The sequence below is a fragment of the Pipistrellus hanaki genome, assembly GCF_964339955.1.
Source record: "Pipistrellus hanaki genome assembly, chromosome: 5".
In the NCBI taxonomy this organism is placed as follows: domain Eukaryota; kingdom Metazoa; phylum Chordata; class Mammalia; order Chiroptera; family Vespertilionidae; genus Pipistrellus; species Pipistrellus hanaki.
Genome location: NC_140507.1, coordinates 36,914,115 through 36,939,075, shown reverse-complemented (window position 1 = coordinate 36,939,075; position 24,961 = coordinate 36,914,115). Strand labels below are relative to the sequence as shown.

Sequence of the window (24,961 nt, the reverse complement as noted above, 5' to 3'; positions counted from 1 at the left end):
CCCTGTGATGTACTGCAGATATGCTAATGTGGAAACCTCAACAGAATTGTTCTTTGTGTGGTTATAAAATATTAACCCAACACATGCAATAAAACCAAGCGTGAGCACTTTACCATAGGGAGTCTCTTTTTGATCCATAAATAAATTATTTGCTAGAATTGCAATTTTACAATTTGTCATAAACCCACACTAAAAGACATAGATGTCACAAGAAAGAGATGTTAAAAAATCTGTCATACTAGTGATGGTAACAATGAAAGAATCATCACTTAAGAATACATCCTTTGTGAGCATCTGTGAGACAAATTCCTGGGTTTAGAAAATCTGTATTTCTTTTGTTAACTAACTTATGCATGGATGTGTTTATTTAATCTTAGAAAACCATGACTTACATACCTGTTCTGACTTTCTATGTTTGATTTGGTCTTTAAAAAACCACATATACAGTCTGAGGGCTGCTTAAGCCATACATTTATGTACACTAATCTTATATATCCAGGATCATTTTATAGCTACACTTATTTTCACTTTCTGGAGATTCATTTAACTATTTTATCCTTTCAAGGTATATATATACTCTTGTAACCTGTTTCACATCCACTGTAGAATGAAGTGGATGTATATGTAATATCAATGGTAAGCATTTTGACTAAAGAACAAAGTGTTACAGACTATAGAACACTGCAGCAAGCAGAAGGGAAGCCCATCCCCTTTGCATATTTGGTTACTATGAAATTTTTAGTAAGTAATAAAGCATTTTGGGGGAAGGTTTTAATTATGAACTATAAAGCTCTCACTGAAGAAGTTACTGGAATTTGTGTGTTTTGTAAAAAACAGAGTCCTTTGGAAGAAAACATAGTTTCGCCTTAATTTCACTAAGCCATTTTGACTTCAGTTATAAGAAGTGCATTAAGTAGTGAATAATACAAAAAAATATTTTCAAAATATTTCACAGGTAAACACATAATTTCAAGGGAGTCAACATTACACTATTATCAGTGGAGATTGAGAGACAACATTCCCCCTGTAAATCAGAGGTAAGGTTTCAACATTAAACACCTGAAAAACCTAATATTTTAATTTGTCTATTTCATAATCAGCTAAGCTTTCAACAAAGTGGTGTCTGGGTTCATAAGTTACTTTCCTTAAGGAACTATAAGTATTATTGAATTATCTCAATAATAAAATGGTGCAAAATGATGGGTAAATAGCATTAACTTAATCATAGAAGGGGCATAGGGTTTAATGTCAAGTATGCTCACCCAAGGCAGAAAAACTTGGATATTTGTCTAGATGTGTGACCACACATAAATCATGAAATTCTCTAATGTCTTTTTCTTAAAAGGAAGAGAAAAACATCCGACTTACTGACTTACAGATTCAGGAAAACGAAGAAGAAGGAGAAGGAGAAGGAGGAGGAGAGGGAGGAAGAGGAAGAGCAAGAGAAGGAGGAGGAAATGATGAGGAGAAGGGGAGGAAGAAAAAGAAGGAGGAGGAAGAGAAGGAGGAGGAGGAGGAGGAGGAGGAGGAGGAGGAGGAGGAGGAGAAGGAGGAGGAGGAGGAGGAGGAGGAAGCAGGAGGAGGAGGAGGAGAAGGAGGAGGAGGAGGAGGAAGCAGGAGGAGGAGGAGGAGGAGGAGGAGGAGGTGAGGATGAGGAGAAGGAGGAGGAGGAGGAGGAGGAGGAGGAGGAGGAGGAGGAGGAGAAAGCAGGAGGAGGAGGAGGAGGAGGAGAAGGAGGAGGAGGAGGAGGAGGAGGAGGAGGTGAGGATGAGGAGAAGGAGGAGGAGATAATGATGAGGAGAGGAAGAAGAAGAAGAAGAAGAAGAAGAAGAAGAAGAAGAAGAAGAAGAAGAAGAAGAAGAAGAAGAAGAAGAAGAAGAAGAAGAAGAAGAAGAAGAAGGAGAAAAAGAAGAAGAAGAAGGGATGAGGAGGAGAAGGAGGAGATGATGAGGAGAGGAAAGAATATGAAGAGGAGGAGGAGGAGGAGGAGGAAGAGGAAGAGGAAGAGGAGGGAGTTCTAAAATACTTTGGAAATAGAAAGTGTTTTTCATGATAATAGTTCTATGCATGTCTGCACTTTGGAGAAAACAGAAGGAAACTAACAAACTTCACTGAGTACCTTTTCTTTTTTCTTTTCCTCTCAGTTAGTTATAAAATTGGTACTGTCATTCCCATTTTACAGACAAGGAGACTGAGATTCTGCAAATAGCTGCAACATGTTTGAATCAAGCTTCTTCCAAACCAAAGTCTTTCAACTGAACTTTAGTTAGGATGAATTTTTAAGCAATATTTTCTTTGCTGCATTTTATTAATCAAGTTTATTACTATTATTGATGTTAAATGTTGAGCCAAGATAGTAAATTTGAAAAAAAAAAAAAAGAAATGACAGTACTTCAATTTATCAATCTTGAAAGTAGTAATTATTTTAAAAGTGTCTATATATACTCTCCTAGTTTTCAAGAAGTTGAGATTTGTTCTCTAAAGCAAAATTAGGTAGGCTCTAAGGAAATGAGAAGACAGGGTCATAGTGTAGCATGCATTATTACATACACTCTGAATGTTCTACTTTACCAAAATAGCTATATAGTAAGCATTACTGATGACACTGAAGATTTCTGGAGACTGGATTACAAGGCTGCTAGCTAGTGTAGGCATGCAACCACCATCATTTTATTCAGAAAAATCAGTCTTTGCCAATTAACTAGTCTCACTAATTTCCAAAGAAGGTCCACAGCTTGCCTTGAGAAATGATAAATGAGTCTTTTCCTTCAGTAAGTATCATTGCCTGAGCTCCTGGCCCCTCGGCAGTGTATCTGCAGCGTGTTCAACAGTGACTCCTTAGCTTATCAAACATAAGCTTACTGAGTGTGGGCACTGAGCCAGCCCTGTTATAGGTGCTGGGAATACAGCAGTAATAAACAGATGGGAACCTCTCCCCTCATGAAACATATATTTCAGAGGGAAGATGGACCATAAACAGAATAAAGGAGTAACAGGTGTGTTTTGCTCGGTGATGATAGAGAGTAAAGAGAACCAAAAAGAAAGAAAAAGGAAGACTGAGGGAGGGACTTTGTAAGTTGACTTTGAGCAAAGGAGAGGGAAGCAAGAAGGGACCAGTCCAGGCTAAGAGCACAGCCAGCATGGAGACCTGAAGCAGGAGACCTCTCTGGGTTTTGATTAGATAAGGGACAGATAGTAGGAAAGAAAAGTAACTGACAAGACAGGTTACAGTGGGCCTTACAGGTCAATGTACAGATCTGGCTTTCACCAGGAGAGAAATGGAAAGCCACGGGCAAATAAGTGAAATGATCTAACCCTAGCTGCTGGACTCGTCTGAAGGGATCAGGACAGAAGCAGGGAAGTCATTTTTTCATTCATTTATGCATGCAATTGATCATCCAACAAAAATTTATTCTCTGCCTACTATGTTCCAATTAATCTTCTAGGCTCTTGAGGTACATCAGTGAACAAGGCAGATAAGTCTATCTGCCCTATAAATTCTATTCTAGTGAAAGGTGATAGAAAACATAATCAGAATTATAAATTGGTAAATTATGTTATACACACTTACATATATCTAATGTGTTTCTATTATTTAAAGTGATAATATTGGTTGAGCTCCTCAGTAGAATAGTATAAATAAGAAAGAGAAGAATTTCAAGAACTGATTTCCTGGGCGTTCCAACATTTAGCATTTGGGGAGATGAGAACCTGAAGGAGACTGGTAAACATTACCCTGGAGGAATATGAAAAACTGAAACAGGGAAATGGAGATTGGGCAGGATGAGGGTGTGGGTACAGTAATAAGTTAGCAAAGGAAGAGTGATTCTCACTTAGAATATGAAATATAAACAAACACTTGAAGCACAAAAAGAAATTATCCTAATAGATGTCTGAGAGAAGGAGTGTTTTATGCTAGGGAAAAGCCAGGAACAAGAATTCTAAGGCAGATGTGTGCCTAGAAAGTTCTGTAAAAAGCAAGAGGCCAGTGTGGGTAAAACAGATAGCAAAAAAGGAGAACAGTAGGAAAGGATGTTAGAATCAATACGAAGATGTCTTCAATAATACGAGAGAAGGATGATGGTATCTTAGACCAAGACAGTAACAGTGCGAGTGATCAGAAATTGTCATTTTCTAGATATATATTTTTAAAAAATATATTTTATTGATATTTTACAGAGAGAAGGAAGGGAGAGCGATAGAGAGCTAGAAACGTCGATGAGAGAGAAACATCGACCAGCTGCCTTTTGCACACCCCCTACCGGTGATGTGCCTGCAACGAATGTACATGCCCTTGACCGGAATTGAACCTGGGACCTTGCAGTCCACAGACCGACGCTCTACCACTGAGCCAAACCGGCTTTGGCTCTAGATATATTTTTAATATGGAGCCAAGATTCACTAACAGATTGTACAAAGGTATGAAAGTGAGGAGTCAAAAAGGACTCCAAGTTTTTTGGTCTGTGCAATTTGGAGATTGGGATTGCCATCAAGTGAGAAGGAGATGGCTGAGTTGGGGTAGGTTTTTATTGGGAAAGATATCAGGAGCTCAGATTTTGGATTGTTAATGAAAAACATTTAAGAAGAAGTTAATTAAACATAATGTGTAGTAGTTAGTTATAAGAGTATGGAATACAGGAGAGATTGATGGATCAGAGACAAAATTTTAGTCATCAGTATATACTTTGTTTAAAACCATGAGATTGATTGGTATCCTCAAATAAATAAGTATAGATTAAAAAAGAGTTTCAAGAACTGATTCCAGGAATACACCAACATTTAGAATTTGAGAAGATGTAGAGAATCTGATAAAGAAGATGGAGAAAAATTGGTCCAAGAAATAAGATAAAAATCCTGAGTATAATGACTTAGAAGCATTACAGAGTATGATGACTCAGAAGTGAGTGTCCAATGGGCACTAAGAACTGACTCTGGATATAGAAACTTGGCTGTCAGGGTGGTCTTGACAAGAGCTACAGAAACCAAGCTGGAGCTATAGAAACCAAGCCTGGTGGGGGTGGAGTTAAGAGATAATAGAAGAAAAAAGGCAGGAAGAGGCAACTCTTTCAAGAAATTTTGCTGAAAAGGGAATAAAATAATGAGGCAGTAATTAGAAGACTAGAAATATATTTCTACTTCAAGTTTAAGAAATTAAAATGAAGAACTGACTGATTATAGATCTACTTGTTCAAGCCTAACCTAACCAAAGGCTGATAGGGACTTAAAGCAATCCTACCACTGGGTGATTATCTAAATTTTACTTGACACTATATTACTTTAGTCATCCTTATGAAGAAATATAGAAATACAAAATCAACATTTTACACAGTAAGAGTACAGAAAATATCAACCATCCTTATAACATGCAGTGCTGTGTTGGGATCAAATGTACACAGTCTGGAGACAAACTACTGGGTTCATATCCTGCTTCCTTCCTAAACCAGCTCCACAAACTTAACCTCCATTAGTCTCAATATCCCCATTTGTCAAAGGATGTGAGGTCATATATCACCCAGTATGGCAAGTCAATGCCAGGTGCTTACCAGTGTCTGACATAATGTAAGTACTTTAAATATGTCAGAATCCATAAATGATAAAAACATTTCAGAAAAAAAAGTCAAATAATCTGAAATAAATAATTAGTAACAATTAGACTGACTCCCAACTGCCAGTCGTCAAATGTGGCTTGTAAATGTCTTTCAACATTTCTTCCATATCTATAGAGTTAGTTTTTGCTCCCTGATTGTTTCTTAAAAGCATGACTAGAAACCAAAGAAGCTGTACCCCTAGAGAAAAATCTTGATCAACACTTATACACTATCTGCCAATTAGGTTATGTTTTATATTCATAACTTTATCAACCTATTTTTTTCTCAAAATATTAATACCCAGGGATAATCCAGCAGTCTTTGAATAATGGCTGCACACATGTTAATATACAATACTATATATTAATAGTATATATTAACATAATATATTACATGTGTTTTATAAAGGGTATTTGTCTAATAGGATTTTTTTTTACTTGTCTGAATTCCTCATATTCTCTGATTCTTTTTTTTTTTAATATATTTTATTGATTTTGTACAGAGAGAAAGGGAGAGAGATAGTTAGAAACATCGATGAGAGAGTCATCGATCAGCCGCTTCTGGCACACCCCCTACTGGGGATATGCCCGCAACCAAGGTACATGCCCTTGACCGGAATTGAACCCAGGACCCTTCAGTCCCCACGCTGATGCTCTATCCATTGAGCCAAACCGGTTTCGGCTATTCTCTGATTCTTAATTGATGTGCAGCTGTAATTGGTCTCTGTTGTCACGATGACTTGAAGCCTGAGAGTACTAGAAAATATTGAACATATTCTGTATTTAGGACACCTTAAGGAACTTTTTAATTCATCTTGGCCCATATAATTTGCCAATTATTCTTTTCTTATTTCCACTCACAAGCTCTAATTCAGAATACTTTCAGGAGTATCATAAAGAGCTGAGCCCTAGATTTATTAATTCTTGGAACAGAGGATTCACCTCAGGGCCTGTGGAATTCTTTATAGTCACTAACTCAACAGTCCTCACTACTAATGAGGTTCGTGGGCAGTTTTTCACTGTAATGATGACAAAGTGCAAGATGCAGACAAGAGATGAAAAATCGATTCCACAAAACGCTAAGTACATAAATATTTTTCAAAACTAGTTGCCTCCACAGTTAATGGAATAATATAGGATTTAAATGATTAAGGCTTTAACAAAGGCAAAAAAACAAACCAATAACTTCATCAGAAGATAAATTATGTCTATGGAATCTACTACCAAACTGAGACCAAATCAAACATCCTGAGCCATTTACAAAGTATGCAGCATGAGCTTAATTGGCCATCAATATTCCTGCTTGTAGTATACACTTGTACATGTCTTGAAAACTTATAGAGCCCTTTGAGCTCTTTTAAGTATTTTGTTTAATACATTTAAAAACATACCAATAGGAAGAAAATATCAGAAATAATCATGGGTTATTTTTTTTAAATTCTATTCTGGAGATCAGAAGAGGAAGCAATAAAATGTTTTCTCCTTTTAATACTATCTCCACACTCCATCCACTCCAACTTCACCATTATTTCTTAAAAGAGTAAGGTTTATCATCTGGAAATCCAAAATCACATTCTCCCCCTTCACAAATTACAGCTTGCAAATCGCACAGCTCGTGGAGCAGGAGAGGCCCTAGGCAAACCTGGGCTCTTCATCTGCCTCTGGTTCCCGGCCTCCTGGTCTCTCACCCTCTTCCCTGCTCCAGAACCACACCCAGAGCCACTCCGCCATGGGGATGGGCACTGCCACCATGAGCTGACCCATAAGCGTGTCCAGCATCTGCCAATAGCCTTGACTGAGGCAGGCAATACTCATGGGTCCCTTAGTTCAGACAATACATAATACTACTTGTCAAAGACTTTTCAACAGCCAACAGAGGTGTGAAAACAAGATTGGTAAAAGCATACATATATGCTCATTTCAACACACTGAAAAGTCCTGCTTGTAATAAAACCACAAAGGGCCCTGGGTTTTTTGAGTAGTAGCTGTAAGTACAAATAATGGACCTATATAAGTCTGAGCATTGTTTTCCTTTCTATCTATCCAAACTTAAGCAAATATTTTTTTAATTTCACTAAATTTATTAGAGTGACATCTCTATATATAAAAAGCCAGTGACCAGAACGCCATAATGACTGGAACAACCGCTCACTATGAGGCCCACTGCAGCAGCGAACCAGCCCGATCTGGGGTGAGACCAGCCTGCCAACCTCCTTTGGCCCCTCCCTCTGGCTGGCCCCACTCCAGATCAGTCCCCACACCCCGAATAATGTTGGGGCTGGCTGGCCAACTGTCTGTGGGCCCTCTCCCAGCAAGCTCTGCCCCCAGTCAGTACCCTTCACTCCGATCAGGGGCAAGGCCAGCAGGTATCATCTGCACCCCCCCACCCCACCGATTGACCCACACATACACCAATCAGGGGCAGGGCCAGCTGACCAACCTCCCACGGCCCTTCCCTGCAGCCACTGACCCCTGATCGGCGCCCCACCCCAGCCCACTGCCCACAGTCCCTCCCAACAGTTGGCACCACCCCCAATCGCCCCCAACCCAATCTGGGGTGGGGCCCACAGGCCAATCACTCACGGCCCCTCCCTTCCGGCCTGATGTGGGCCAGGCCGGACAACCAACCTCCCATTGTTTCCTCCTCCCAACAGGCCCAGACCCCACCCATGCATGAATTTATGCACTGAGCCTCTAGTTGGTTAATAAGATTATACAGGTTCAAATGTCCATTTCTATGATACATCATCTGTATATTGCATTGTTTACCCACTACCCAAAGTCAAATCTTCTTCTGTCACTATATATTTGACCCCCTGTACCTTTTAACTTTTCTGAGACTGTTTCCACAGCTATGAAGTGGGACTGATTATTACTAGTGTTGTCATGAGGCTCAAATGATAAAACCCCTAAAAAAAGCACTTAGCAATACTCCACATATTTTATTGTTGTTGTTGTTGTTGTTGTTGTTGTTGTTATCATATTAGTATATATTCAGTTTTGTTGCTCATAGTTTGTCTGTGATGGATGATTCTTCACATACTTCAACCAAAGCAATATTTTTGCAATACGCTGAAGGAGATTTGAGAATCTAGCTATTTTCTCCAAAGCCAGATATTAAAGAGATCTATGAAAATGTAAAATAATGTCTCTTTTTTTCATTACTTTTCATTTTGGCAAAATAAAGTTTCATTTTATATAATAAAATTAAAATGTTATAGGTTTAATGTGATTTTTACATGAGTTAATATTTTAACTTTTTCTCAATTTTAATGTTCAAAATGGTAACTATCAATAACTAAGACACACCTAAGCAAATGCTCTTTGGGATCCTTGGGGTTCTAAGACCAACAAATTTGAGAACTGGGACCTGGACACAGACAATATTTCCTTCCATTTAAACCCTAAGTTCCATGTGAGATCACCCACTTAAGTTCCTCTTTTCCTTTTTTTGAGTTTTCTAACAATTCTCAATTCATTTGTAGAACAGAGATAATTGATATGCCCTGGTCCTTAGGTCAATTAATGACCAAGATCAAATTCACTGACTACCTCCATTCCCCTAGCTTATCTTGGTTAATTAATTTCTGAGGCACAAGAACACACACTCTGGATTCAGTTCCCCTACCATCTCATTCAGCAAACATGTGCTGAGCAGCTACTATACATCAGGCAACAGACTAGGCTCTGAGATCCAAAACGTCAATGAAACTAAGCTTCTGACCTTGAGGAGGTCCAACACGGCCCCTCAGCTTCATGATCCCTTGCAACACATATTAAAAGAGAGATGCTTATTGGAGTACTACACATCTCCATTGTTTGTTGAACCTAGGAAAACAATTCAAAATTTAAATGAGCTATTTTAACCTCATCTAGATTTTTCTGGGAATGTAAAAGCACAAAATAAAAGGGTAATAAAGCTTATGTCTGCAACCCAAAGTCATCCTTCAGAGACACTCTTATTCAAGCCAAAATGTAAGTTCTGGGAATAGGGTAAATGAAGGCATACAACTGGAGAGAGCTTTGAAATAAGCAAAATCAGAGCCACAGTCCCCAGCCCTGCTCTACATGCATCAGAGCTAGATAAAGAATACAAATGAAATCATTTCTCTTTTACCCACTGACCCTCTACTTGCCCATGGAATGTGGTCAACCATGACTCTAGCCAGAAACCTGAGTAAGCAACCCAGATGCCTATCAGTGTACATGAGTAAATGTTTTAAAATACATTGGAATGAAGTTTGCACTTGGAAACAAACAACTGAAAAATCACCTCTGACAACCAGAAGTAATTTATAACTTCTCTTTGCAGAATCATGGTAAATTAATTGTTTCAGCAGAAGGAAAAAGTATTTTATTGCATATACTTAAAAGATATAACCAATAATAATATGAAATCCTAGCTCCCAACTACTGCTTTCAATATTCTTTGGGGAAGCACATTTGCTTTTAATTTTAGGAGTGGTTGGACCTTGGGAACTCAAACTTGGTTTACAATTTCAGCACTTTTGTTCACAGAAGACACCCTGACAAACAATTTTCCTTCTTATAAAACAATCAGCATAAGGACTTCACCTAGATTCTTAAATAAATAGGGTATGGTAAATATATCCTACTCATATAGGTGCTACTGATGTTTTAAAAAAGCAACAAACACATTATTCCCTATTACTAACAAAATGGTTTCTAATTACTTTTTAATCTGTAAGCCTATTACAGAGGCAGCACTACTTAATAAATTTAATCTAAAGCAATCTTTATATATCCAATGGGTAAATAATAATACAAACCTTCTAATAATAACAATGGACATTTATTCTCATTCTCCATATTCTCTAATAAATGCAATACACTGAACCAACCAGCAACAACCAATAATATAATTTGTCTTATAGTTTAACAAGTTCATCTAAAGTCTATCTTAAATAACTATTTCAGCCTTCAAACTAATGCAATCTCTTCATCTAAGTAGTGATTCCAGAGAAGGGAGGAAGAGACAGGGAGAAGGTTTAGGGGAGGAATATATCAAATCAAAATAAAATTATATAAATCAAGGCCTGAATCTAATCAAATAGCTCAACATAAAAGACCTATGTAAAGATCTTTAAAAAACTAATTAGGTAAAAGAGGACATTTGGGTTAGAAGTCCCTTCAGGGCTATGTGTAAAAGAAAAAAACTGAATTGCACTTAGGATTATATCTCTGAGAATTATATCTCTATTAAGAATTATATCTCTATTAAGAATTATATCTCTAATTATATCTCTAATATCCTCTAGGCCATGAATTTGCTGATCCATCCATTGAGAACAGACATAGCTACTTATTATGAAAAAAAAAAAAAATCACACAGGATTCAAAAAGACAATAATAATAAACGACCATTTTAAATTAAGAAAACCCTCACCTTCCCCATATAGAAAAGAAAGCAAGAAAACAAATACATGAGCCTCAATCTCACAAGCATGTTATGTCTGGTTTACGGCCAAATATCACAAACCACATTTGATATTTTGTGTTTTTGGCTGAGTGGCACCAGAATGACTTTGAGGGGAGTAAGGAGGGACAGAAAGAACTTAGAAAATGACAAACAAGAGCTTTCCAAAGCACAGCTATTTCATTTCTGGTAGACATCAAGACAACATTGGCAGTAGTTCAATTTAAAAAAGCAATCAATGATACACGGAGGTAGTTTCCTAAAATATAACCCAGGGAAGGCCAAGCTTGGAATTCTCTTGGTTTGTCCTGTGAAACTAACTTCTCACCCATCAGCAGACAGAACAATGTATACCTATACCAGGGTATTGAACAACACAGTCATGTCTCAAGAAACAGCCTATTATCTCTGATCATTCACAGCACATTATATGCTTTAGGCTAAGAAGGTAAAGAAAGGATTACCCTAAATCAAAAGACAGTGCCTAAAATGTGAAGGCAGATGAAATTAGGAATCTCCTTGAACTTGGCTCAGCACATTGAAATTAGTCACTGTCTATAAAGAAACAGCTAAGGCTGCTGAGGATGTGAAAGTTAATACTGTCCCCCATAGCCACACCCCCTGGACAGCTAGGCTGTAATGCTGATTTCTACCAAAGTTCTTAATTTTGGAACAGAAAATTCTTAAGTCTGAAATCACCCATTCTCTGGGCTTCCTTACTGAGAGGTGTTTAGTTTAGGGCTGAGATTCAGCTTATGTAATTGGATGTAGGATGGTTGTTTGTTTATTTGTTTGTTGGGGGGGAGGGCACTTCAGAAATGGCTAAAGATTTCTCTCTAACATATACATATACATATACATATACATATACATATACATGTACATGTACATGTACATGTACATGTACATGTACATGTATATATACATATGACTTCTATGAGGTGAACTATAAAGTGAAAAGTGTTCCTGTTTAGTTTTGACCAGGATGAAAGCTAGATTTTATGTAACTCTTGTTAGACTTTGTGCCTGAACATTTTTATATACTCCTGTCAGTAAAAATCAATTATCAACAACACGGGTAAATAATTATGGAAAGTAATATAAAGAAGAGTGATCTTTCTTAAAAGCATAGCAACAAATAAGTCATAAAGGATGACAAAATCATTACCTCTGCTCTCTGTGTCCTGGGAAAAGCAGTTGATTTCTCTATGGCATAAACCTCCACCAGGTAAAGGCAAGCTCCTTGCTCCCGGTCCAGAATGGCTGCTGTCTGAATCATGCCAGTCAGTCGCCCAATAGTGAAGAGACGCCCAACGGTTTTCTCTTCACAACGAACCGCAACAATATAATACTCCACCGGGGCTTCCGATCCTCTAGGGCTGGCTGCTTCTATGGAGATCACATTGGTACCAATGGGTTCCCCTTCCTTCAAAATAGTTATATATTTGGGCTGAGTAAAAACAGGCCCATCGAGGCCCTGCAGAATGACGGTCAACTCGGTGGTGGACTTCCTCCTTTCTGGGCCAAGGTCAGTTGCTGAAACGATGAGGTTATAGATCAGCTGCGAAGGCACCAGCGCCGAGGCCACTCTCAAGTCCCCACTGAAACGGTCCACCACGAAGGTGTCTGTGTCCCCATTGATGATCTCGTACTCCACCTCTCCGTTGGCACCTTCATCTGGGTCGGCAGCCATGACGGTGGTCAGCACAGAGCCAATCACAGCCGAAGGGTCTGCAGCGAGGGCGTTCTGGGATATGAACACTGGGACGTTGTCATTGAGGTCTGTCACCAAAATGGTCACATTTTTCAAGGCATACCTTCTAGTTTCTATAGGCACAGCTTGGTCGTTGGCTTTGACGGTTAACTCAAAGAGGTTAGCAAATTCCCGGTCTATTTCAGCACTGGTGTAGATCGTGCCTTTGACTTCGTCTATGCCAAAGTGGCTGCCCCTCGGCATCTGTTGGATGATCGTGTAGGCTAGCTGCCCATTAATGTCGGCATCGGGGTCGTGGGCAGTCACGGAAATGACGGACGTACCGATGGGAATGTTCTCCACAATAGACTTGAAAATATCCCCAGGAGGAAAGCTGGGAGGGTTGTCATTGAAGTCCCTCACATGGATAACCACTGACATTGTAGATGAGCGAGGAGGCCTCCCTTGGTCTTTCGCTGTGATGTTTAATTTGTACAAAGACTGTGTTTCAAAGTCCAATTTCTTGGCAAGAAAAATACTCCCGGTGTTGGGGCTAATGCTGAAAGTCCCATGGTTGTTAGTCCCAGTAATGCTGTAGTGCAGGTCAGCATTGTCACCGGAATCTGAATCCGTGGCAGTAACAGAGGACACGAGCTCACCGATTCTCATGTTTTCCAGAACATCAACAAAGAGTGTTGATTTAGGGAAAGAGGGGGTATTGTCATTTTCATCCAAAATATCAATATTTAAGGTGCAGGTTGAGTTGAGGGAGACTGCCCCCGAATCCACTGCTTGAATTACAAGGGAATAGGCAGGTGTCGCCTCATAGTCTAATTTGCCAATTAGGGTCACCTGGCCAGAGGTACTTTCTATAGCAAACTGTCTTTCTTCATTTCCTTTCACTATAGAATAATGAATGAGTCCATTATTACCTTCATCAACATCTGAGGCAGATACTCTTAAAACCTGTGTCAGGTTGGCCGCAGACTCTGATATTGTAGCTTGGTAAAAGTCTTTTACAAATTTGGGAGCGTTATCGTTTATATCCTTCATGTAAACATGGACAGTGGCCTGATCCTTGAGAGGCTGTGGGAGCCCCTGGTCTGTGGCAATGACTGTAAAGCTAAACACTGCAGTCCCCCTGCGCCTCATAAGAGACTCCCTGTCAAACTGATGAGTGTTTGTAATCTCCCCACTAAGAGCATGCAACTCGAAATCTGGCTGCACCGTTTCAAATGAATACCTTACTTCTCCGTTTGGCCCAAAGTCTTTATCTACAGCACTTACTTTGCCCACAAATGACCCAGCTTTCTGCTCCTCTTCGAAATAAAAGGAGTAATTGGTGCTGTTAAAAAGAGGTCTGTTATCATTTACATCTTCTAAAATTACAGTAACGTTCACAGTAGCACTAAGGGGCTCCACAGCTCTGTCAGAAGCAACAACCAGTAAGACATATCTGTCTTGAAGTTCGCGGTCCAGTTCACTTTTTATATACAACTGACCATCTGGGAATATGCCAAAAGCATCCCCTGTATTTCCTTCAGCAATGCTGTATGCAATTTCACCGTTTGCTCCTGAGTCCTTATCAAAAGCTTGCACTTTAAAGAATCGAGAATTCACAGGTTCTGACTCAGAAAGGGTGACCTCGTAAGAGAGCTGGTCAAATACTGGCGGGTTGTCATTCACATCATGGACATACACCGTTAAGATGACACTAGAAGAGAGCTGTGGAACACCCATATCAGATGCCAAGATCTCTAGCTGGTAGGAACCAGCATGGACATCCAGGGGCCCTAGCAGACTAACGTGGCCATCCTTTTCATTGATAGTAAAGAGATTCTTGGGGTTCTGCTTCAGGCTATAGAGTACCATGCCATTCACACCTTCGTCAGGGTCCACAGCTTTGGCTTGGAAAATGCTGTGACCAGCCTGCCAGTTCTCCACCACATTCACACTCTCTACTGCCTGCAGGAAGTGGGGGGAGTTGTCATTCAAATCCTTAACAGTTATATTAACCAGAGTGTCTCCAGTCACTGTGCCCCCGCTGGCCACTACCTTCAGCTGATAAAAGGACTGCTCTTCTCTGTCAATCACACTCCCTGTGGTGAGCTGCCCAGTGACCTGGTTGATAGCAAACATACCTTTCTGATCCCCAGTAGTAATGAGATAACTGATGTTGGAATTGAGATCCATGGTGGAAGCAGACACACTACCCACATGATATCCCAGAGCCACATTCTCAAAGACCACGAAGCTGTAGGCAGCCTGACTGAACACAGGTGGGTTGTCCTGAGTGTCCAGTACGGTGATGGTTACTACTGCCTGGTTGGGAGACTGTAAATTGCCACCATCCGTAGCCACTACTTGTAGTTGGTAAGCTGTCCTTTCTTCTCTGTCTAGGGCCATTCTTGTAGAAATAACCCCACTCTGAGCATTGACCTGAAACCGAGACCTGTCCCCAGCTGATATGCTATATTTGATAGTTCCGTTGAGACCCAAGTCCGGGTCCGTGGCAGACACTGTGGTGATGTAGCTACCTCCGGGCTCATTCTCCTGAATATGAGCAAAGTACTGGACTGGGTAGAACACGGGGCTGTTGTCATTCAAATCCAGGAGGCTCACATTTATGCGAGCCACTGAGGACTGGGGAGGGGAGCCCAGATCGGTGGCCAGAACCAACAGGGAGTAGAAGGATTGCTCCTCTCTGTCCAAGGAGGAGATAGTACTCAGCCTCCCCGACACCGGATCCAGCCGGAAAGACCTCTGGTCAGTCTCAGCCTCTTGTAGGGAGAAACGCACGGTCCCATTGTCACCCAGGTCCCCATCCGTCGCCCTGAGCACCAGCAGCTCTGTCCCTGTGGGGGAGTTCTCAACCACAGACACCTCATACCCTTCCGGCTGGCTAAACACAGGCTTTTCATCATTCACATCCAGGAGAGTGACTACCAGCTGGGCGTAGGAGACCTTAGGGTGAACGCCCTGGTCCCGAGCACTAATATTCAGCACAATCTGGGAAGCAACTTCCCGGTCCAAGCCCCCAGCAGCCCCGGTGGTCACCAGGCCGCTATGGTCACTGATATGGAACCAGCCTAGCTCATTGCCAGAGACGATGCTGTAACGCAAATTAGCATTGAGACCGGAGTCTCCGTCCGTGGCGGACACCCCACTCACGTAGCTTCCCGGGGGCGCCTCCTCGCTCAGGTTCACTCTGTACACTTGCTGGGCGAAGACCGGAGGGTGGTCGTTGATGTCATTGACGAAGATCACCAGGCTGGCCACGGAGGAGCGCGCCCGGCCCGCCGCGGCAGGGGGCGCCCCGGCATTATCCGAGACGGACACCGTGAGGTTGTAGGAAGGGATGCGCTCCCGGTCCAGGGCGCTGGCCACCTTGATGAGGCTCAGGTTGGGCACCTTGCTGCTCTGCACCTCAAAGTGGCGCTGCTCGTTGCCGGCGAGGATCTGCACGGAGATGTTGCCGTTGGCCGCGGGGGAGTCCGCGTCCGTCACGGTGAGCAGGGCCACCACGGTGCCCACCTGGGCGTTCTCGTCCACCGAGGCGTAGCGCGAGGTGGCGGGGAAGTAGCGGAACTTCACCACCGGGTCGTTGTCGTTGACGTCCAGGAGCTGGATGAGTGCCTCGGCGCGCCCGGTGAGCGAGGGCACGCCCCGGTCCAGCGCCTGCACCGTCAGGGAGTACTGGCGCCGCGCCTCGAAGTCCAGGGGCTCCCTCACCGTGATGAGCCCCGTCTCGGGGTCCATCTGGAAGGGGGTCCCTTCGTCCTGCAGCCGGTAGCGGATGTCCGCGTTGGTGCCCTCGTCCGCGTCCGCCGCCGCCACCTGCAGGACGCTGGCGCCCACGGCCGCGTCCTCGGGCACCCCGGCCTGGTAGCGGGAGCTGCTGAACACCGGGGGGTTGTCGTTGATGTCCTGCACCGTCACGTTCACCTGCAGGTAGCCCCGCCGCTGGGGCTCGCCCTTGTCCTTCACCTCCACCAGCAGCTGGTACTGCGGCGTGAGCTCGCGGTCCAGCCCGCCCTCGGACACCAGGTGCAGGAAGGCGCCCTCGCCGCTCGGGTTGAGGGTCACGTCCAGGCGGAAGCGGCCCTCCTCGTTGCCCCGCACAATGCGGTAGGAGTGGTGGTCCACGCCGTTGGAGCCGGTGTCCGCGTCCGTGGCCGTGTCCAGGATGACCTGGCGCCCGCTGCCGCTGTCCTCCTTGAAGGCCACCACGATGGACGGGTCCGGGAAGACGGGCGCGTTGTCGTTGAGGTCCCACACCAGCACGCGCACCTCGGTGGGGTAGGTGGGCGAGCTGGACAGGACCACCAGGTTGATCACGTCGCTGGGCAGGCTCTCGCGGTCGATGGTGGCCGTGGTGTACAGGGTCCCCGTGCTGCCGTTGATGGCGAACAGGGCGTGGCTCTCGCTGAGCCGGTAGGTGAAGCCCGGGCGCGTCTGGATGGTGCCAACCAGCGTGCCCGGCGGCTGCTCCTCCAGCACCTGGAACACCTGGCGCTGCTCGGCCCCGCCGACCGGGGCCGGCCCGGGGAGCAGGCACAGCAGCAGCCCGAGGACGAGGCGCAGGAGCTGGAGGATCGAGGGGGTGGTGGGCGGCGGGAGCCCGGCGGCGGCGCGGCCAGCAGCCCGGCGTGCGGTCAAGTCCATGATCGCGGCTCCCTGGAGTGGCGCGATCAATAGGAGGAATAGGGGAGGCAACAAGAATACAAACGGCCGGGGGGATGGAGGATCCCGGCAAATGCAACGGATGGTCCGGGGAGGAGAGTTCTGTTATTTCAAGGAGCCTCCAGCCCAGCAGAAGCAAGTCTCAGCGAAAGGCTCCATCCAGGTAGCCGCGTAGAGAAACGGGGGCGAGAGGCGGTCCGGCATTCCGCGGGGCGCTCCTGAGCGCTACTGAGTTCCAAAAAAAAGTTTCTCAAACCTCAGGATTTCCCCCTCTTCAGGTTGGTTCTGAGTCTGGAGGCTCTGAGAGTCCTCCCGGGCAGCTACGAGCTGGGAGAGGTGGCCCGTGTCTAAGGTGTAGGAGCCACCGCTGCAAACACACTCCAGGAACTTTGCAGCTCGCCCCGCGGCCAAGACGCGGACGGACGAGGGGAGCACCGACGCGGGTGGCGCCGCGGGCAGAGGACGGCTGCGTGCGGGGAGGGGCGGGAGGGCGCAGCCGGGAGGTGAGCGAATGCCTCCCCTAAAGGCTGGAGACGACCCCCAGGGGTCTCCGCGAGCCCCCCCAGCGCGCCAGGATCCGGCGGGGACGCCTCTCCGCGGGGCTGCACGAGCGGCTGCGAGGCCCCAGGCGCCCGGGGCGGCGGGCAGACGGCGCTCCCGGCGCGGGCGCTAGGGCTCCGGTGCCCGCGAGCGCTCCGCCGCCGCCTCCTCCTCCGGCAGCCGCGGCCGCCGCCCCTGCAGCCGGCGCAGGCACCGTCCCGCCGCGCTCCTCGGCATGGTTTTATTTCACTTCAGCCGGAGCCCCGCCTGCCAGCCCGCCTGCCGGCCCGTTATTTGTACATCCACAGCGAGCGCAGGTCGTCCCCCGGTCTTCGCGGCCTCGCGGGGGGTCCGGCGGCGGCAGCGGCGGCGGCGTGCGGCCCCCGCGTCCCCTCCCCTCCGCATGCCGAGGGGAGACCGCGGTCGGGGCGGCCCCGGCAGAGCCCCCGCTAGCGCGCCTCCTCCCTGCCTGCCCCGGTGCTCTTTGCTTTTTACGGTCCCGGGTCAGTTTCACTTTGTAATCCACAAGGCTTTAAGGTTTGGGGTTGGGGGCGACTGGACCCCCTTTCTCCGGTGCCGTCGGCGGGGAGGCGGGGAGGCGGGGACGCGGCGCGCCGAGCAGTGGCGGCGCCCGCCCGCGGCAGCTCCGGACGGCGCCTGTCAGCGCTCTGCCGCTCGCCCGCCCGCCGGGCTGGATGGAGGTTGTGCGGCGATGCAGCCCGAGCTCGGGAGCCCCTCTCTGCGCCCCCGAGTCCTCCTCCCTCTCCTCCCTCTCCTCCCTCTCCCCGCCCCTTGGCCGCCGCGCGCGCGCGCGCGCACCCGTCCCGCGCGCCGCCGCCGCCGCACAAACAGAAGGGCGGGCGGACCGCGGGGCCAGCCCGACTCCCAAACTTTGCTCGCCGCTCGGGGATCCGCTCCGGGTGCGCGACGACGCCCCCCGCCTCCCCGCCTGTCACCCCGGCCCCGCCCCCGCCCCGCCCATTGGGCCAGGCGCCGCCCCGCCCCGCCCACAGGACCCGCTCCCGCCCCGCCCATTGGGTCCGGCGCCGTCCCCCCCCTTCCCCCAGGCTGCCGATTGGCTGTTCCCGACGCTCATCACTCCCTTGGCCTCCGGGGAGGGGGGTGAGGTGGGGGGGAGCGGTGGGCGTTCCCGGGTGGGACCCCCGCGAGTCGGAGGCGCTGAGAAGGGGGCGATTTTTTTCTCTCTTCCCCCTCCTCCCCCCGCCACCCTTTGGTCCAATCTTGGCCGGCGTCAGAGCCATAACAGCAAAAAGCTGCCCCAGAACTGATGGGGGTTAGGTCAGGTTTGCAGATAAATAACTTCAGCGGCGGGGTCCGGGGAAGCTGCTGGGTGGTTATGGCAGTAATAACTCAGGGGGAAGGGGGCCGAGAGAAAGAGAAGAAAGGAGGCGGGGGGCGAGGGTCTGCTAGAGCGGGGAGGAAGGATTAAGCAAAGCCTGTCTGGGAATGCACAGCGCAGATTGGCTTTAACCGTTTCCTGCCCCTTCTCTTTCCACGGATCCGACCGAATGCAAAGGATCCGACCAAATGCAAACTGACGGCTCTTCTTCCCCGCCCTCCCCCCTCCTCCCCCCTCCTCCCCCTCAGGCTGCAGAGCAAGCTCCCCGCACTGCCCGGCTGGCTCACCCCTGAGCCTGCACCCAGCTCCCCTCCCCAGCTCCCAGGTGACTGGGGCACCGACGCCTCAGTGCCCACCGCGCTGTGGACTTCCTATAGGAAAAGCTGGGGAAACTCGGCGTTTGTTTTGTTTCCCTTCCCAAATGGATCCCAGGTGCCAGTAGTCAAACCTTAAGAGTACAACAATAACAGTGGTAGCCCTTGGGGAAAGACGGGCCCTTTTCCTGTTGCAAAGTTTGGAATTCTCATCTCTCTTGGAATACGTCCCTGACATTCTGTAGCCAAAGGAATCCTGACAAAATTTGGGGTTGTTTTGTTTGTTTGTTTCTTTTTCTTCTCTCTCTCTCTCTCTCCCTCTCTCTCTCTCTCTCTCTCTCTCTCTCTCTCTCTCTCTCTCTCTCTCTCAAAATAGATATGAAAAAAATATATATATATAAATAGAATGAACTTTAAATTTGAAGAATGTTCGAGTGCCAAGTATTGCACTCAAATTAACTCCCCAGGTCTTTACAGTAGCTGATTTTTGTAAGTCGCGTGCATCACTTTTTAAAATAAAATAAAGTGACTAGGAATCCGGTCAGTATTCCTTTCCCTTTAAGAGAAACCAGCTTGGAAATAAGCATGTAAACCAAGCAACGCAAATACAATCTAGGGCATATGGCATATATTTTTGCCACAGTGACCCCCTCCAAGTTTAAAACGTTGACTGAGCCCTGGGATATTTCAGCGACGGGTAAATGCTGCCCTCTGCTGATCGTCAATCTAAAAAGGTCTTTGGTCGCCTACTTTTTTCCTTAAAATTAAATGCAGAGACTACAAGGATCAGATTGCCAGGCTAATTCCTCCTTCTTGCCTGGGGATAGTGGCAAAGAAAAAAAGATCTTTAGGAATCTCCTACTGCCTTTCTTTTATTTAAGGTAAAAAACATTTAAGAGCCGTAGAGCAGACAGTAAATTCAAGTTCTCTGATGTAGACAGCCCGTAACCCAAAGTATCTATGGAAACCTGATTATGAAAAATGCTACCACCAGTTTCTTTGTTTAGGTTAGAAAGTTCACTTCTGCATGTTCCTCTACTATGCGTGCCATGCAGTATGTGCATATGGCAGTATATATACAGTATATGCATATTGAGTGAATTGGAAACAGACAAGAAAGTTAAATTTTACCATCTCTGTATTTTTTAGGACTTGAAAACTTTTTAAAGCATTGGAAGCTGTTCTTTTAAAAGAAAGACATCTTTAAGCCTTTTCTCAAAACTTCCTCTGCCAAAAAAAAGGTACAATCTTAATACCACTATTTTGAGGTAATTTAGCCAACAAAAATATGTAAGTTAAAATAGAACCAAATATTTTTACAAACCATGGCTATGATGTGTGATTTTAAGAGAATAATAGGGGTTTTTCTTTTGGTTGTTGTATGCTAATGCTCCATTCAAGTACAAAGAAGTAGAAAGAAAACATTTAGTACTTGTAGGAGATCAAGTTCTTTAGAGAGCCTGTAAGATACCTTTGTATTTAGCATAAATACTGTTACATTTATCATTTATGGGTGAATTTAATTTGGGGAACAAGTGAAAATCATTCATTCTGTGGAATGGGAAGTGTTTATCTGTGTAATCCACATTTTATAGCATACATATTTATTTTATAAAATAAGATATGGCAAAATTAAGTAATACAGAAAGTGGGTACTATTCAATACATGAAATAACTTTCGAACAATTCTGAAAGAGGATTATGAAAATGGTGTAGCTAATGGTACAGTTATTTGAATAAATAGAAGCTCTCCATGATAACTTCTTTAAAATAACACATTCATTTTATAGCTAAAACCTACACATCGAATTACAACTTATGTATGCCGGGTACATAATTTATTTTTAGTTGACAAATAGCATTTTTATTTATTTATTTTTTTATATATTTTATTGATTTTTTTTTTTTTGTACAGAGAGGAAGGGAGAGAGATAGAGAGTTAGAAACATAGATAAGAGAGAGAGTCATCGATCAGCTGATCAGCTGCCTCTTGCACACCCCCTACTGGGGATTTGCCCGCAACCAAGGTACATGCCCTTGACCAGAATCGAACCCGGGACCTTTCAGTCCCCAAGCCGACACTCTATCCATTGAGCCAAACCGGTTTCGGCGACAAATAGCATTTTTAAAAATGTTATGTTTAAGGTATTACAAATAGTAGTACAGATGTCTCTTTTTTTTCTTCACTGACCTCTTCACTAACCTCTTCCCTTTCCCTCCCCCACTCCTCCCCAAGTGTCTTGAGTCAGTTGGTTGTGCTTATATGCATGCATACAAATCCTTTGGTTGATCTCTTACCCGCCCTTCCCTCCCCTACCTTCCTCTGTAGTTTAAAGTATTGTATGGAGAATGGTTTTACTGAAAGACCAGGAATGAGGCATTCATTTTATTTTATTTTTCTCCCTTGGTTTTCAAAAACTGTGGTAATATAATGCATGATAAAAAGTAAGGGTGGTCCTCTTAGTAAATAAAAAAAAAATTTTTAAATAAAGATGCTTTCCAAAATATAAATGAAAGAAAATAAAGATATAGAGAGATTGTATGCATGAATAAATAAGGTTTAGGTTATTTTTGCTCTTCCACTAAAAGTTTAGTTATTTTAAAAAGGATTATTTATGACAGCTTTCACTAAACATTAAATTAGATACTTCTAAAAGAGAAGATATTCAGCAGTTTTAACAGACTGTAGGGAAAATTACATTTTTATGTTCAGTCATGAAAGAAATTGGAGAATAAAGCTCATTTGAACTTTAGGCGTACATCAAAACAAATAGCTTTTATAACAATTTGTTGCCGGAAACCGATCATTGTCTCACTAATAGAAAGATGTAAAAGGCTGGTCAACCTTGAAGCTCTGAAAGGTCAGAGCCAACCATTCCCTATCTAACTGAGACAATGGTAACTGAGGCAACTTCCCCATCTTGTGATCAGATAAGTCCTTACTGATATGATAATCCACTTATTACCTGCCTAAGGGCTATGGGTGTATCCCAAACCTGCTTAAGGGTAATGGGTGTATCCCATATTCTCAATAAAAGGGATAGCAAGGCCAGAGCCTAGTGGTAGTCCTCCCCCTAGAGGTGGACTCCTGCCTGGCTCCCCATTTTCCCCAAATTAACTCATTTCCAGTCTCTTCATTTGTGTGTGGCCTTCTCCAGAAACCGGACTCTGAACAGGAATCCTGAACCTCGCAGGACATGATAAGGGATCCCACAATTTGTTATCCTGATCCTTATACATTTGCTCTCATTACTTTTTGTAATGTCCAGTTTTGTTTGCTTTTTTTCATCTTTTAGACCTCAAGTGAAGATGCTTAGGCTAATCATACTCATTTTATTCTATCTCACTCTCATGTCCTTGTCATTCTTCATTCCCTTTATAGGTCCCCAGAGGCAAACATTCTTTTTTCTTTTTTAAATATAATTTTATTGATTTCAGAGAGGAAGAGGAAGAGAGAGAGAGAGAGAATAACATCAATAATGAGAGAGAATCATTGATTGGCTGCCTCCTGCATACCTCACACTGAGGATCAAGCCCACAGCCTGGGGATGTCCCCTGACTGGGAATTGAACCATGACCTACTGGTTCATAGGTCAATGCTCAACCACTCAGGCCAGAGGCAAACATTCAAATAGCCTAATGAGCCTGTTCACTTCTTCTGGACTTTATGTGGTAATTCGGTAATTCTTATCATATATTTATCAGCTCTTGATCTTTTGAGAAAATATTTTAAAATGAAATAATTTTAGTGGCTTTTAGTGATAATAATAGCCTGGCTTATTACCAGAATAACAAACCTGTCTCCATTATTTCTGCAAATATTTTCCTGTTTCCATTTTTTTTTTCCTTTTTGAGAAATTTTATTATTTGGTACTTATCCATATGCTGGGTCGATTTAGTTTTTCTTGCTTTCCTCTGGAAAATTCCACAATCTGATATTTCAATTCACTCATTCATTTTTCAGGTATATCTAATCTACCACTGATTAATCTTTTATTCTCTTCGTGTCAACTCATATTTTTCATACTTACTATTTCTACTTCATTTTTAAATAAATTTTAATTCTGCTTTCTATTAACAAGACCTATTCATCAGTCATCTATCTTTAATACACATTTTAGATTCTTGTCTCATCTGTTAAAATTCTCTCCTTCTTATGAGTTGCCTATGTTGTTCAGTTTGCCTTCCTCAGACGTCTTGTTTTGGTCGGTGTCAGCTGCTCTGGCAATGTGTGCTGAGGACGGATCTTTAAAGCAGTGTTTTTCAACCTTTTTTGGGCAAAGGCACACTTGTTTCATGAAAAAAATCATGAGGCACACCACCATTAGAAAATGTTAAAAAATTTAACTCTGTGCCTATATTGACTATATATAAAGTAATTCTCTTGAATAGGAATCAAATAAACACAAAGAAAGTATTTTATAATTACTTTATTATGAAATATTAAGTAAACAAAATAGTGAAAAATTATAAAATTCTTGTCTTGTCTGCACCTACGGCACACCAGGCAACATCTCGCTGCACACTAGTGTGCCACGGAACAGCGGTTGAAAAACGCTGCTTTAAAGTACAGGCAGGTGCTGAAACTGGTTTGGCTCAGTAGATAGAGTGTCAGCCTGCTGACTGAAGGGTCCAGGGTTCGATTCCTGTCAAGGCATGTACCGTGGTTGTGGGCACATCCCCAGTGGGGGCTGTGCAGGAGGCAACTGATTGATGTTTCTCTCTCATCCATGTTTCTAGCTCTCCTTCCTCTCTGTAAAAAATCAAAATATATTTACAAAATACAAATAAATAAAGTACAGGCAGGCCTCTGTGAATTTAGAGCAAGGTTTGGCAAATTTTTTTTTTTTTATATATAAAAAGCAAGATAGAGCTGAAACTGGTTTGGCTCAGTGGATAGAGCGTCGGCTTGCTGACTGAAGGGTCCCAGGTTCTATTCCGGTCAAGGGCATGTACCTTGGTTGCGGGCACATCCCCTGCGGGGGGTGTGCAGGAGGCAGCTGGTCGATGTTTCTCTCTCATCGACATTTCTGGTTCTCTATCTCTCTCTCTTCCTCTCTGTAAAAAATCAATAAAATATATATATTTTTTAAAAAAAATAGGAAATATTTTAGGTTTCTGAGGGCCAGACAATCTTTGTCACACTAATATTTAACCTTTTCCTTGTAATGTGGCAGCAGCTATAGCTAACATAGAAATCATTGGGTATGTATGGCTGTGTCCCAATAAAACTTTATTTACAAAAACAGGAAGCAGATCCCATTTGGCCTATAAGCTGTCATTTGCTGACCTCTGTTTTACAGCATAAGAGATAGCCTTATACTGAAAACTCTACCAGGACACATTT

General features: G+C 44.1%; 1 protein-coding gene across 1 annotated transcript in view; it reads right to left on the bottom strand.

Annotated features, from left to right (window-relative positions):
* The window catches only part of FAT4 (FAT atypical cadherin 4), a 148,361-nt gene extending 129,649 nt beyond the window's left edge, over window positions 1–18,712 (bottom strand). Inside the window, exon 1 of the mRNA XM_084884578.1 lies at window positions 12,193–18,712. Within this exon, the coding sequence (XP_084740704.1) occupies window positions 12,193–17,382 (5,190 nt within the window). The 5' untranslated portion in view covers window positions 17,383–18,712. The remainder of the gene's footprint in view (window positions 1–12,192) is intronic.
* Window positions 18,713–24,961: the final 6,249 nt, after the last annotated feature.